Below are 16401 nucleotides of genomic sequence, written 5' to 3'. Positions count from 1 at the left end.
TTGAAAAAGGAAAGAAATTGATTTTGAAAAAGATTCGATTTTGAAAAACTTTGAAAACTTGAAAAAAAATCTGAATTAAAAACAGAATCTTCCCTCTTGTGCCATCCTGGCGTTAAACGCCCAGAATGGTGCACATTCTGGCGTTTAACGCCCAATGCTCTACCTTTTTGGGCGTTAAACGCCCAACCAAGCACCCTGGCTGGCGTTTAAACGCCAGTCTGTCCTTCTTCACTGGGCGTTTTGAACGCCTAGCTTTTTCTGTGTAATTCCTCTGCTGCATGTTCTGAATCTTCAGTTCCCTGTACTATTGACTTGAAAATAGAACCAAGATCAAATAAACAATGCATGCAAGACACCAAACTTAAAATGAGACACTGGACTCAACAAGAAACATAAAATATTTTTGGTTTTTATGATTTTGTAATTTTTTTGGTTTTTTTCGAAAATTAAATGGCAAAGAAAATAAAAGTATCAAAATTCTTAATGAGAAATCCAAGAATCATGCAATGTTAGTCTAAAGCTTCAGTCTAAAGGAATTAGAAATGGATAGCCAAGCTTCAGCAGGACATTGCATTCAAGAGCTAAATTGATGAGAATCAATCAGCTTTGGTGATGATAAGAACATCACCTTGAAACACTAGAATTCATTCTTAAGAACTCTGAAAAATACCTAATCTAAGCAACAAGATGAACCGTCAGTTGTCCATACTCGAAACAATCCCCGGCAACGGCGCCAAAAACTTGGTGCACGAAATTGTGATCACTACTTTTCACAACTCAAATAATCCCTAGTAATGGCCCCAAAGACTTGGTGCTCAATACCATGGCATAAACACAACTTCGCACAACTAACCAGCAAGTGCACTGGGTCGTCCAAGTAATAAACCTTACGCGAGTAAGGGTCGATCCCATGGAGATTGTTGGTATGAAGCAAGCTATGGTCACCTTGTAAATCTTAGTCAGGCAGACTCAAATGGTTATGGATGATATATGAATAAAACATAAAGATAAAGATAGAGATACTTATGTATTTCATTGATGAGAATTTCAGATAAGCGAATGGAGATGCTTTGTCCCTTCCATCTCTCTGCTTTCCTACTATCTTCATCCAATCCTTCTTACTCCTTTCCATGGCAAGCATTATGCAAGGGTTTCACCGTTGTCAGTGGCTACCTCCCATCCTCTCAGTGGAAATGTTCAACGCACCCTGTCACGGCACGGCTATCCAGCTGTCGGTTCTCGATCATGTCGGAATAGAATCCAGTGATTCTTTTGCGTCTGTCACTAACGCCCCACAATCGCGAGTTTGAAGCACGTCACAGTCATTCAATCATTGAATCCTACTCAGAATACCATAGACAAGGTTAGACCTTCCGGATTCTCTTGAATGCCGCCATCAGTTCTAGCCTATACCACGAAGACTCTGATCTCACGGAATGGCTGGCTCGTTTGTCAGGCGAGCGCTCGGTTGTCAGGCGATCAACCATGCATCGTGTATCAGGAATCCAAGAGATAATTATTCAAGCCTTGTTTGCTTGTAGAACGGGAGTGGTTGTCTGGCACGCGTTCATAAGTGAGAATGATGATGAGCGTCACATAATCATCACATTCATCAAGTTCTTGAGTGCGAATGAATATCTTGGAATAAGAACAAGCTGAATTGAATAGAAGAACAATAGTAATTGCATTAATACTTGAGGTACAGCAGAGCTCCACACCTTAATCTATGGTGTGTAGAAACTCCACCGTTGAAAATACATAAGAACAAGGTCTAGGCATGGCCGTGAGGCCAGCCCCATGATCTAAGATAGCATAAGACTAAAGATAGCTACCAAGATTCCAAGACATCAAATACAATAGCAAAAGGTCCTATTTATAGGGAACTAGTAGCTTAGGAATTACAAAGATGAGTAAATGACATAAAAATCCACTTCCGAGCCCACTTGGTGTGTGCTTGGGCTGAGCATTGAAGCATTTTCGTGTAGAGACTCTTCTTGGAGTTAAACACCAGCTTTTATGCCAGTTTGGGCGTTTAACTCCCACTTTGGTGCCAGTTCCGGCGTTTAACGCTGGGCATTCTGAGGGTGACTTTGAACGCCGGTTTGGGCCATCAAATCTTGGGCAAAGTATATATTGCTGGAAAGCCCAGGATGTCTACTTTCCAACGCCATTGAGAGCGAGCCAATTGGGCTTCTGTAGCTCCAGAAAATTCACTTCGAGTGCAGGGAGGTCAGAATCCAACAGCATCTGCAGTCCTTTTCAGTATCTGAATCAGATTTTTGCTCAGGTCCCTCAATTTCAGCCAGAAAATACCTAAAATCACAGAAAAATACACAAACTCATAGTAAAGTCCAGAAAAGTGAATTTTAACTAAAAACTAATAAAAGTATACTAAAAACTAACTAAATCATACTAAAAACATACTAAAAACAATGCCAAAAAGCGTACAAATTATCCGCTCATCAAAGGTCTAAGGAATTAGGGCCTAGTCATATATAGTTTGCCATGAAATTATATCTTGCATGATTAAATTAGTTAGTAATAAAAATTAATCCGAAAAAATAGATAACTCTGAAACCTTAATTATCTTCTCATTATATTATTCCCAACTTATTTATTTGTCTGTGTTTAATGCTCTTTGAATACCAAAACACTCTTTTCTGCTTGCCTAACTAATTCTATCAAATACTATTGTTGGTTAATCCATCAATCCTCGTGGGATCGACCCTTACTCACGTAAGGTATTACTTGGTACGACCCGGTGCACTTGCCGGTTAGTAAGTGTGGATTATAAATTCCGCATCATCTATCACCCTAAAAAATGGGAAGGAATTGAGGGAGACCTACAAGAAACCACAAGAGAAGAACTCGAATGAAAAGGAAAAGGGACAAGAGGAAATGCAAGTCTCTACTCCTAAGTCACAACAAGAGGGAGAAGTGCTGAAACCATGCTTCCCAAAAGCCCCATACCCCAGCAATTAAAGAAGAAGGGAGAGGACAACCAATTCTCAAGATTCTTAGAAATCTTCAAGAAACTACAGATCAACATACCCTTTGCTGAAGCAATAGAGCAAATGCCGCTCTATGCCAAGTTCTTGAAAGAGTTGATGACCAAGAAGAGAAGCTGGAAGAACAACGAAACTGTGGTACTCACCGAAGAATGCAGTGCCATCATCTAGCACAAATTGCCCCAGAAATTGAAGGATCCTGGGAGTTTCCAAATCCCTTGTATCATAGGGGAAATCACAGTGGAGAAGGCTTTATGTGATCTAGGAGCTAGCATAAATCTGATGTCTTTAGCAATGATACGAAAAATGAGGATTGAGGAGGCCAAACCAACAAGAATGGCGCTGCAACTAGCAGACTGATCATTCAAGTTTCCTCATGGAATAGTAGAAGACTTGTTGGTGAAGATGGGAGACTTTATCTTTCCAGTAGACTTCGTAGTATTAGACATGGAGGAAGGAGCCAAGACCTCTATCATCTTGGGAAGGCCATTCTTAGCCACTGCCGGAGCCATCATTGATGTCCAAAAGGGTGAACTTGTCCTTAGACTACATGAGGAGAAAATGATATTCAATGTGTTCAAGGCTATGAGTTACCCACAAGACTCATTGGGAGAATGTATGAGGTTAGATTCGTGGATGCTGTGGTGCAAGAGACTCTTGAAGAAGAAGAACTTGAGGAGTTAACAGAAGAAGAGGAATCAGCATCACGCGAAGAGGCTGCAACAGCTGAAGTTCATGTTCAAGGCACACTAGAAGGGAATGATGAAAGAAAAGAAGCACCCAAACTTGAGCTAAAGGCACTGCCGCCCACTCTCAAATATGCATATTTAGGAGAGAATGAAAGCTATCCAGTGATTATAAATTCAGCCCTCAGTCGATAACAATAGGAAGAGTTGCTTCAAGTCTTACAAAAGCATAAGGATGCCATTGGATGGACCCTTGCTGACTTGAAGGGAATCAGTTCGGCCATATGCATGCATAAGATACTATTGGAAGATGATGCCAAACCTTCCATTCAACCCCAAAGGAGGCTGAATCCAGTTATGAAGGAAGTGGTACAGAAGGAAGTCATGAAACTGTGACAGGGAGGAGTAATCTACCCAATTTCGGATAGCCCATGAGTCAGTCCCGTCCAAGTGGTCACCAAGAAAGGAGGAATCACTGTGGTACCCAATGAAAGGAATGAGCTAATCCCTACAAGAACTGTCACAAGATGAAGGATGTGTATTAATTACAAAAAACTCAATGAAGCCACAAGAAAAGATCACTTCCCACTTCCCTTCATGGACCAGATGCTGGAAAGACTTGTAGGACACACATATTATTGCTTTCTAGATGGTTATTCAGGATATAACCAAATAGTGGTTGATCCAAGAGACCAGGAGAAAACATCATTTACTTGCCCATATGGAGTGTTTGCCTACAGGCGCATGCCATTTGGGTTATGTAATGCACCTGCAACTTTTCAACGCTGCATGCTTTCCATCTTCCCGGATATGATAGAAAAGTTCATTGAAGTCTTCATGGATGACTTTTCAGTATTCGGAGATTCCTTTCCTAATTGCCTAAATCATCTTGCCATGGTATTAACAAGATGTCAAGAGACCAATCTGGTCTTGAATTGGGAAAAATGGTACTTTATGGTGACAGACGGAATAGTCCTTGGCCATAAGGTTTCTAACCCAGGTATTCAGGTAGACAGAGCTAAGGTGGAGCTAATTGAAAAATTACCTCCACCGAGTAATGTCAAGGCAATTAGGAGCTTTTTGGGGCATGCTGGCTTCTACAGAAGGTTTATTAAAGATTTTTCAAAGATAGCCAAGCCCTTAAACAATCTCCTTATATCTGATACACCATTTATCTTTGATGAGAAGTGCATGCTCGTATTTGAAAACTTGAAAAAGAAGCTATCCTCACCTCCTATCATCACCCCATCTGATTGGAATTTGCCATTCGAACTGATGTGTGATGCATCTAATTTCGCAGTTGGGGCAGTGTTAGGACAGAGAAAAGAAAATTTGGTGCATGTCATATACTATGCCAGCAAGGTCCTCAATGACACTCAACGAAACTATACCACTACCGAAAAGGAGTTGCTGGCAATAGTTTTTGCATTTGACAAATTTAGATCATACCTCATTGGTTCTAAAGTGATTGTTTTCACTGATTACACGGCACTTAAATATCTATTTGTCAAACAGGAATCAAAACCAAGATTAATTAGATGGATCTTATTGTTGCAGGAATTTAATATTGAGATTAGAGACAAAAAGGGTGTGGAGAACAAGGTAGCAGATCATTTATCTAGAATCCCTTGTGAGAAAGGTGCTACATATGATGCAAGTGTGAATGAGTTCTTTCCGGATGAGCAGCTAATGTTGGTTCACAAGGCACCCTGGTTTGCGAATATTGCCAATTTTAAGGCAGCTGGTGACTTGCCTCCTGGAATCAACAAACATCAAAGAAGAAAACTCATCAATGATGCTAAATATTTCATTTGGGATGAGCCTTATCTCTTCAAGAAATACTCAGATGGGATCCTTAGGAGGCGCATTTCAGAAGAAGAGGGACGAGAGGTCTTGTGAAATTGTCATAGTGCTAGCTTTGGAGGTCATTTTGGAGGAGAAAGAATCGCAGCAAAGGTACTGCAATGTGGATTCTTCTAGCCCACTATCTTCAAGGATGCCAAGGAACCGGTGAGGAGCTGCAATGAGTGTTAAAGGGCTGGAAATCTACCCAAGAAAAATGAGATGCCACAGTAATATATCTTAGAACTTGAACTGTTCGATGTGTGGGGGATCGACTTCATGGGACCATTTCCAACCTCATATTCGAACAAGTATATCTTGGTGGTAGTGGACTATGTATCTAAGTGAGTGGAGGCCGTGGCAACCCCAACAAATGACAACAAGGTGGTCATAAATTTTCTTAGAAAGAATATCTTCACCAGATTTGGAGTCCCACGAGCCCTCATCAGTGACGGAGGGAGTCATTTTTGCAATAGACCATTGGAGACCCTACTCTTAAGGTATGGGGTGAAGCATAAGGTTGCCACACCTTATCATCTCCAAACAAGTGGGCAAACCGAGATATCCAACAGAGAGTTAAAAAGGATCTTGGAGAAGACTGTGGGGGCATCAAGAAAGAACTGGGTGAAAAAGCTAGATGATGCTCTTTGGGCATACAGGACAGCCTTCAAAACGCCAATTGGGATGTCTCCATATCAACTGGTGTACGAAAAGGCCTGTCACTTACCATTAGAGCTGGAGCACAAAGCCTTTTGGGCTCTCAAGATACTAAACCTTGACAGCACTGCTGCTGGTGAAAAGAGGGTCTTGCAGCTGCAAGAACTGGAAGAGTTTAGGTCTCAAGCCTATGAAAACACCAAGATCTATAAGGAAAAAGCAAAAAGGAGACATGATCTCAACCTGGCTCCAAGAAGTTTTGAAGAAGGACAACATGTGCTTTTCTACAACTCCAAACTGAGATTCTTCCCTAGGAAACTCAAATCAAGGTGGTCTGGACCCTTTCTAGTCACAAAAGTCTCACTTTATGGACACATAGAAATCATGGAAGAAAGTTCAAAGAGGACATTCACTGTGAATGAACAAAGACTTAAGCACTACTTGGGTAGCATGGGGGAAGACCCCAAATAGAAGTATAATCTCAACTAGAGAAGCCACCATTGAGCTAGCGATGCTAAAAAAAGCGCTTTGTTGGGAGGCAACCCAACCTGAGGTAGTCTCTTTCCATTATTGTCTCAATAAAGGATTCAAGTAGAATTCTCCGTATTGTGAGGAGCTAAGTTTGGTGTTGCACACCAAAACCTCCCAAGGGTGAATGTGAAACTCTAAGTTTGGTGTTCCACCAAAAGGCTCACCCTGAAGAGTGCATTGCAACCCTTCATTGATAAAGCATCTGCTCTAACAAACAGAAAAACTACTTGATGACTGTTTAATCTCTAATGCATAAATTGTTTTTTTAATTCATAATTGTTTCTGAATAAAAGCACATGAGGTTTCTGCATATATTCAATTTGTTGCATTAGGCAAAGAACTAAGTTTGGTGTTTACACACCAAATTAAGTTTAGAAATTCACAGGCATGCATGCATGCTAACTACTTTCTAAGTGCTTAGGGGAACAAGCAACTTCTAATAGTTTTACAAGAAGTCAATCAATCTCAGGAAGGAACCATACATCATCATCTAAGGAAGACATCAGGAGGTTGTATCGAACTATCTCTGAGTTATAGTGCTTTAATTGAAAGTATGATTGAATATTATTCTCAGGGATATCCATATTCTGCTTGTTCTCTCCCTAGTCACATATAAGTGTGTTGGTCTAGGTCCCTATCTCTCATTTTCATCATGCTTATATGTATGCTTGTCCTTTCAAGTCAATTAAAAAGAAAATGTTATGAAAAATAAGAGTGGAGTTATCTTGTGAAGCAAATTCTGAATGTTTGTGGTAGGGTCATTGATTAGCTAAGTTGGTTCACCAACAAGGTGTATAGGCAACTATATGCTCCAATTTACACGCTTGAGACACACCCTATGAGACTAACCAAACAATAAGATCCCAATAAGAGAAGAGAAAGAACAATAAGAGTTTGAAAAGGAAAGAAAAACAATAAGAAATAGGGCTAGGTACCAAGGACTTGAATATTGAGGCATGTGTCTGTGGTGTTCTTGTGCAAGGGATATGCTTGGATGAATAAGCTCTTCGGGGTGCCTTATCACCTGGTAACTTGGGTTAACTAATTCGGGATTATCAGCTGAAAGTCCACTATCAAGAGCAACCTTTGCTACAGAGCACTTAGTAACCCAAAGAGGTGCTGGACACCAAGGTCTCAAGAAAGAAAAAAATAACAAACCATGTGCTTGTGGTGTGTATGTATGGGGGAAAGAGACTTAAGGGAGTAAGTCCTTAGGGGTGTCTTAACACCTAGCACCTTGAACCAACTGGTTCGGGAGTGTTGGCTGAAAGCTTATCATAAAAAGTTGCCCTCTCACAAAGCACTTAGCCTAAAAAGAATGCAATAAAACCTGGAAAAGAAGGGATGATCAATAAATAGGAAGTCTCAAAGGATACAATCAACTGAGTGTTCAAGGGCATGATAAAGGCCTGAAAACCAGTGAAGGAATGAACCTAAGTTGCTATACATGAAACCCCATAAACCAGGGATTTGAACTTCTATAATAATTATTTGTTTATCTTGTTCTTTCATTCATTTTTCCTATGTTTCAGTACTTGCTTAGGGACAAGCAAGCTTTAAGTTTGGTGTTGTGATGCCAGGGCATCTAGGCCAGTTTCACTGACCTTTTCTTTACTATTTTAGGGTAGTTTCATACATTTTGTTAGTAAATAAGCAAGTTTTGGATGAAAATACACTTATTCCTTGATTCAAGCAATTATTGCGAACTTTACATGATTTCATGAGGATTAGGCAGGAATTGAATGATATAATTGATGATGCATAATCTCATGACTTGAAACAAAGCTTCGATGCACTTTAATTGCTTGATTTCAAGACAAAGGAAGCTAGAAGGAGCCACATTAGCAGTCACGTTAATCTAATTAACGTGACCACGAACGTGGAATGGGGACAAGCTTGTAGCGTTAATGGAAAAGGTGATCACCAATAATGCCTTCGAAGCCATCATAGCCCACGTTAGTTGCCACGTTAACTACATTAACGTGGTAGCTAACGTGGAGGAAAAGAGGAGCTCCAACGTTAGTGGTAAAGGTGAATGCCACTAACATTTCACAAAGGCACAAATTAAGCCACGTTAAGAGTCACGCTAATCTAATTAACGTGAACTCTAATGTGGGATGAGGAATCAATTACCAACATTAGTGAGTTGGACCAACCCAAGAGTGCCCATGTTAGTGGTCACGTTAAGACTACTAACGTGGAGCTAAGCATGATAAGCCAACGTTAGTGACACTCACCTTTGTCACTAACGTTGGAGATGGCAGTCACTACCACGTTAATCCAATTAACGTGAACTCTAACGTGGGAAGGAGGGGCGTTTGGAGCGTTAGTGACAAAGGTAAGTGTCACCAACGCTCTCGAAGCTTAGGCATGCCCATGTTAAGAGTCACATTAGTTATACTAACGTGAACTCTAACGTAGGGAAAGGGGCAAAAGGCAATGTTATTGGAAAAGATGAGTGCCAATAACGTTTGCGAAGGACCAAGAGGCAACGTTAGTGGTCACGTTAGTGCCACTAATATTGAAGTTAACGTGGATCATTTTGGGTTGGAACGTTAATGAAAAAGGTGATCGTCACTAATGTTCTCGAACCCACATTTTCACTTAACGTTAACACCACTAACATCCTAACTAACGCCCATGCCTAACTCACACTTTTCTGCAAACAAAGCTGAGCCCACTGAAGATTGTAACTGCTTCAACACAAGATCAAAGGCCCATATCCAAGACTTAAAGAACTAACTAGAAGAGTAAGAAGAGTAGTATATATAGGAGTAGTTTTGAACTAGAGAGAAGCTTGGCAATTTGGATAACTACACCTTGTATATTCACTTTTCTGCACTTTTAGTTACTCTAGAATGTATTCTTCTTCATCATTTTCCATTTACAGAGCTATGAACAACTAAACTTCTTTCATTGGGTTAGGGAGCTCTGTTGTAATTTGATGGATCAATTATAGTTTTCATTCTTCTACCTCTTTCTTTTCTCTTGATTTACTAGAAAGCTTTCGATCTTAATTCAATTGGTTAGTTGTCTTCGAAAAAAAACTCTCCATAATTGGATCTTCTCTGAGCCTTGGAAAAGGGATGACGAGATCATGCTAGAAATACTTTCTCATGTTGGACCAAACTGGGGTTTGGACGGATATAGTTACATGTAATCCTCTTAACACTTTGATTTGGAAATACATGTGGTATAATCAGTGACCATACTTCATCTCTTCCCATGAGCAATTAAATCAAGGAATTGGGTAATTGTTCAAGCTTAGAGAGATTGGGTTGCCAAGGAATTGGGATCCAATCACCTAAGATTGCCAAGGAGATCAATGAATGCATTGATTGAGGAAGAGATGAGAATGAACTTGATCCGGAGAATGCAACATCTCCTAAGCCCAATGAATCCCCTATTTCTGATCTTACCCATTCTCTTTACTTTCTGCCGTTTATCATTATGCTCATCTCCCCAAACCCCCATTTAAGATTCTGTAATTTACTTTCCCGCCGTTTAATTTTTTGCAAATCTCAACTAAATTTCTGTTTAGCTCAACTAGCACATTCTTCCAACTAAAGTTGCTTGACCAATCAATCCCTGTAGGATTCGACCTCACTCTATTGTGAGTTTTTACTTGACGATAATTTGGTATACTTGTCGAAGGAAAATTTGTTGAGAGACAAGTTTTCGTGCATCAATCCGTCAAAAGTTGGACTCATGGGATTCATACCACAAGCAAAACATGTCTACGGATGATTATGGAGGAGCAGCCAAAGAAAGGAGTATGAAGGAGATCGTAGAATCTCAACTTGAGAGCAAGGGATTGGAGTGTATTGTGCAACAAATGGAAAAGATGGAGCGTGTTGAACCGCTACATCCTTATCATGACGTATCACCTTCCTATTATTAGCCCTTCCTCCCAACTAATGAACCCTCCTATCCACCTCAAGCCCCAATAGATGACTCTCTCACTTCACTACTGCAAGGGCAAAGCGAGTTGAAAAGGGTGACACTAGAATTCGCGGCTTCCTTGACCGAGTTAGTGAGTCGATTCGCATCCCAACATTTGGACACTCAAAGAACTCCCACGGTCCTATACGGAGAATCTAATGGGGAGCGTGGCATGAAAGAGAGACTAGAAATTTTGGTGGATAATGAGGAATGTGACTTTGTGTTGAAATAATTGGAGGAAGCTATGATTGTTGAAGAAGAGGAAGAAGTGGTTGAAGACTTAAGAGATGTGGAACCTCCATGAGAACCTAGAGTTAAAGATAACCCCTCCAAGAAGATTGAATTTGATGTTAAGGAGGAAAGTGCACAACCTCCAAGGCATGTTCCATATGATGAATTGGACGTGATAGAGTAAGAATTGAGTTCCCTTGGCAATGAAAATCAAGCATCAAATCTTCATGGTGAAGAATCCTTTGAATTTAAAGAACCTTCTCCCGATGAATTTGAAAGTGTTGAGGAGGTAGACTTCTCTCATCCTCCCAATGATGGTTTGAGTAAGGGAAAAGAGTTAGATAAAATTGATGAGCAAAGGATTGAAAATGAGAAATCTTGTGAAAAGGTGGAAGTCCTTAGAAAAAGAAGGACAGGAGTTGAATACGCTTTGTCAAGATCCTTGGAAGCTTCTATACCTAGGTTGCCATCTACTCCTTTATTTGAGTGCGTAAAACTTATCTCTATTAGCTTTATTGTCCCACTTGAGTATGGTTTGCTTGAAACGGATGGTCAACTTAAGGCGCTTTGCGGGGTAAAGTGTAAGAGAAGGATGTTTAGTGGTTGGCATTGCAAATCAAGGCTCATTTTGGTTGACACATCAAAGATGAGATACAAAGGTTGGACTAGTGCTCAATTGGATAGGTCTAAGAGGAGAGTTTGGTATTTCATTGAGAATTTGGATTGCTTGCCACCCGGCTAGAACAATGAAGATCAAGAAAAAAGGGGGTTGACAAACAAAGTATGAGACCCCGGAATATACATAGACAATCATCAACTTTGGGGCCTTGTCACTTGCTTAAGCTTCCTTGAAGGCCTTGTGCACCTAATTTGGGATCCCAGAGGCTTTTGGAAATGCAAGTATTGGCAGGGATTCAAGGAAGAGTTCAAGCATAAGCCATCATAGCAAGGACCCCACCAAATGTCCAACTGAAGAACAATAAATAAAAGTGCTAGGTGGGAGACACCCCACAATGGTAAACTCTTTCCATTCTCTTGTATATATAATTAATGAATGAATTGAGTTGCCATTGTTAGGTAGTTTTCTTCTTTGCATATTCTTGTTTTAGTGTTTTGGTTGCTAGTTTGTTTGATTAGATTTATGCCTTAAGTTGTAGAATAGTTGTTGTTAAATTGTATTTTGCTTGAAATGTAAGTTTGTTTGTTTTGTATTTGAAAATTTTTCAAAAATTCCAGAGAAAACCCAAGAAGAATTTCACTGGGCGTGGCACGCCAAGGCCAGGCGTGGCACGCCAGTTATAGTTTCCAGAAGAGAATCCATGAAGAACTACAATGGGCATGGCACGCCAAGGCAAGGTGTAGCACGCCAGTTCTCTTTTCCAGAAGATGGATGGCTAAGCTTCACTATGGGCGTGGCACGCCAACTACACTTTCTAGAGAAGAATCTCAAGCTTCACTATGGGCGTGGCACGCCAATGCTGGATGTGGCATGCCAGGCTAGTGAACCAGAAAGAAGAAAGTGGTGATTTACAATGGGCGTGGCACGCCACTGTTGGTGTGGCACACCAGGTATTCTGGCCAGAGAGGGGTCTTTGAAGAATTGCAAGGGGCGTGGCACGCCAGGTCGAAGGCGTGGCATGCCAATTTAAGTGGCCAGAGAAGGAACATGTTCACAATCGTAAGGGTGTGGCACGCCATGTCGAAGGCGTGGCACGCCAGTACAAGTGAGCAGAGGAAAAGGGAAGAGGCAGCACCAAAGGGCATGCCACTTGGTACTTTGGGCGTGGCACGCCAAGCTTGTGAGTTCAAACCATCATTATGGGCGTGCCACTTGAGTCCTTGGCATGGCACGCCAGTTCATCCAACCAGAAAGGGAAATTGAAGACTCATCGAGGGCATGCCACTTGAGATTTTAGGCGTGGCACACCAACTTTGCTCGCACCATGAGCGTGGCACGCCAGCTTACTGGACCAGAAGGGAATGTTTGTTCACTAACATGGGCGTGTCACACCAGACCTGGGTGTGACACGCCAAGCCAACCTTCCAGAGAAGAGATAGAAGACTCTAATGAGGGCGTGGCATGCCAGGTCTGGGCGTGGAATGCCAATTCAAATTACCAGAGAAGAAGATTGAAGATCCTAACAAGGGCGTGGCACGCCACTGCTGAGCGTGTCATGTGAGGTCAATTTTTTAAAAGAGGAGCTTGAAGGTCTTAACATGGGTGTGCCACTTTGGGATTTGGGCGTGGCACGCCAAGTCAATCTCACTATAGGGCATGCCACTTGAGAGCTGGGCGTGGCACGCCAAGCGAAGCCAGTGAGCTGGACGTGGCACGCCACTCACACGCCGCTCACACACCACTCACATGTATCTAACGAATGGTTATTCTCTTTAGTTTTCAATTATAATTTTCTTTTCCTTTTGTAATTTTTCATTTCTAGAATAGGAGTAATATAACTATCCCTTGAAGAGTACTAAAAAGGGGCTTGGAACTTTTACTTCACTTACTTCATCTTCTTCCATCTCTTGTACTTCTCTCTAAGCTATGAGTAGCTAAACTCCCTTTCATTGGAGGAGGGAGCTCTGTTATAATTGATGGATTAAATGATAGTGAATTTCTTCTTCTCTTCATCTCTCTTTGATTAGCTAGAAGGAATTTCGCTCTTCATGCTTAGTGTTCAATTATCTTGGAAAAGAGATTGAATGCAATTTGGGTTTCATGGGAACCTTGGAAGAGGAAACATGAAACCATACTTGAAATCCCTTCTCACATTGAGTAGATCTGAATTTTGGGATTGGATATGGTGACATTAAATCTACCCAATTACTTGAATCTATGAGGATGTGTGGTAAAATCAGAGACCAAACTTATCTCTCTTCTTGAGCAATTAGAACAAGAAATTGGCTGATTATCAAGATTTGAGAGATTGAATCACCAAGGAATTGGGGTTCAATCAATCATGATTGCCAAGAGGTCAATGAGTTGCATGATTGAAGATGTGATGATCTGAATTTGATCCAAAGAGAGCAACATCTCCCAACTCTAATGAATCTTCCCCATTCTTCTCTTCCCTATTCTTTATAGCTTTCTTTAATTTCTGCTATCAACCCATTCCCCATTTATGATTCAGTCATTTATATTTCAGTAATTTACCTTTATGCTCTTTACAATTCAGCATTTTACTGCTTTTTTTATGTTTAAGTCATTTATAATTCTGCTATTTAGAATTCTGCACTCAACATTTACTCTTGATTAGCTTAACTAAATTACCCAGTAACTAAAGATGATCAATCAATCAATCCCTATGGGATCGACCTCACTCATTGTGAGTTTTTACTTGATGATAATTTGGTATACTTGCTGTTCATACATCGGTCCGAGCTACAATGTCCGGGTCAGCCGAAGCTGACGGGGACCGACCTCTCGAATGATTGGCCCATTACCGAGCTCATCAAAAAGAGATTGGAAAGATCGCCATAGAGGCCCAAGAAGGCCCAAAATGAAGGACCACCACCTACTGAGACGCAGTTAACAAAAAGATATGACCTTACACACAAAAGATAAGATAAGATAACAAACTTATCTCAAGGAAGGTTGTCCAGCACTACTATAAATACACTGGAGCACCTAGGTATAATTGATACTCCAATTCTACAAAAAACCAGCCTAAAGCCCATACTGACTTAAGCATTGGAGTTTCTTGCAGGTACCACCCCCTCTGGCGAACAAGGACCAGCAGCGCCTTGGTGCACGAAATTGTGATCTCTACTTTTCACAACTCAAATAATTCCCGGTAATGAATCCAAAAACTTGGTGCTCAATACCATGGTATAAACATAATTTCACAACTTCGCACAACTAACCAGCAAGTGCACTGGGTCGTCTAAGTAATAAACCTTACGCGAGTAAGGGTCGATCCCACGGAGATTGTTGGTATGAAGCAAGCTATGGTCACTTTGTAAATCTCAGTCAGGCAGATTCAAATGGTTATGAATGATATATGAATAAAGCATAAAGATAGAGATACTTATGTATTTCATTGGTGAGAATTTCAGATAAGCAAATGGAGATGCTTTGTCCCTTCCGTCTCTCTGCTTTCCTACTGTCTTCATCCAATTCTTCTTACTCCTTTCCATGGCAAGCTGTATGTTGGGCATCACTGTTGTCAGTGGCTACAGTCCCGTCCTCTCAGTGAAAATGTTCAACGCACCCTGTCACGGCACGGCTAATCATCTGTCGGTTCTCAATCAGGTTGGAATAGAATCCATTGATTCTTTTGCGTCTGTCACTAACGCCCAGCCTTCAGGAGTTTGAAGCTCGTCACAGTCATTCAATCATTGAATCCTACTCAGAATACCACAGACAAGGTTTAGACTTTCTGGATTCTCTTGAATGCCGCCATCAATTATAGCTTATACCACGAAGATTCTGATTAAGGAATCCAAGAGATAATTATTCAAGCCTTGTTTGCTTGTAGAACGGGAGTGGTTGTCTGGCACGCGTTCATAAGTGAGAATGATGATGAGCGTCACATAATCATCACATTCATCAAGTTCTTGAGTGCGAATGAATATCTTGGAATAAGAACAAGCTGAATTGAATAGAAGAACAATAGTAATTGCATTAATACTTGAGGTACAGCAGAGCTCCACACCTTAATCTATGGTGTGTAGAAACTCCACCGTTGAAAATACATAAGAACAAGGTCTAGGCATGGCCGTGAGGCCAGCCCCCAAGACGTGATCAAAAGATTCAAAGATCTAAAGATGATCAAAGATCCCAAGATGAAAATACAATAGCAAAAGGTCCTATTTGTAGAGAACTAGTAGCCTAGGGTTTACAAAAATAAGTAAATGACATAAAAATCCACTTCTGGGCCCACTTGGTGTGTGCTTGGGCTGAGCATTGAAGCTTTCATGTGTAGAGACTTTTCTTGGAGTTAAACGCCAGCTTTTGTGCCAGTTTGGGCGTTTAACTCCCATTCTTGTGCCAGTTCCGGCATTTAACGCCGGGCAGTTTTGAGCTGATTTGGAACGCCGGTTTGGGCCATCAAATCTCGGGCAAAGTATAAATTATTATATATTGCTGGAAAGCCCAGGATGTCTACTTTTCAACGCCGTTGAGAACGCGCCAATTGGGCTTCTATAGCTCCAGAAAATCCACTTTGAGTGCAGGGAGGTCAGAATCCAACAGCATCTGCAGTCCTTTTCAGCCTATCCTTTGAAATTCAGAATGATTGGCTTCTATAGGAACTCAGAATCCAGATAGTGTTATTGATTCTCCAAGTTAAGTATGATGATTCTTGAACACAGCTACTTGATGAGACCTGGCCGTGGTCCAAAGCACTCTGTCTTCCAGTATTACCACCGGATACATACATGCCACAGACACATAATTGGGTGAACCTTTTCAGATTGTGACTCAGCTTTGCTAGAGTCCCCAATTAGAGGTGTCCAAGGTTCTTAAGCACACTCTTTTTGCCTTGGATCACAACTTTCTTTTT

General features: G+C 41.0%; 1 protein-coding gene across 1 annotated transcript; it reads left to right on the top strand.

Annotated features, from left to right (window-relative positions):
- The first annotated feature begins 6220 nt into the window (after positions 1-6220).
- LOC130933918 (uncharacterized) lies at positions 6221-6664 on the top strand. The gene has a single exon (XM_057863519.1). It carries the CDS (start codon positions 6221-6223, stop codon positions 6662-6664), a length of 444 nt encoding a protein of 147 aa, XP_057719502.1.
- Positions 6665-16401: the final 9737 nt, after the last annotated feature.

Source organism: Arachis stenosperma, chromosome 6 (assembly GCF_014773155.1).
Source record: "Arachis stenosperma cultivar V10309 chromosome 6, arast.V10309.gnm1.PFL2, whole genome shotgun sequence".
Taxonomy (NCBI): domain Eukaryota; kingdom Viridiplantae; phylum Streptophyta; class Magnoliopsida; order Fabales; family Fabaceae; genus Arachis; species Arachis stenosperma.
The sequence above is the reverse complement of the archived record's forward strand: the minus strand, read 5'-3'. Positions and strand labels throughout refer to the sequence as shown.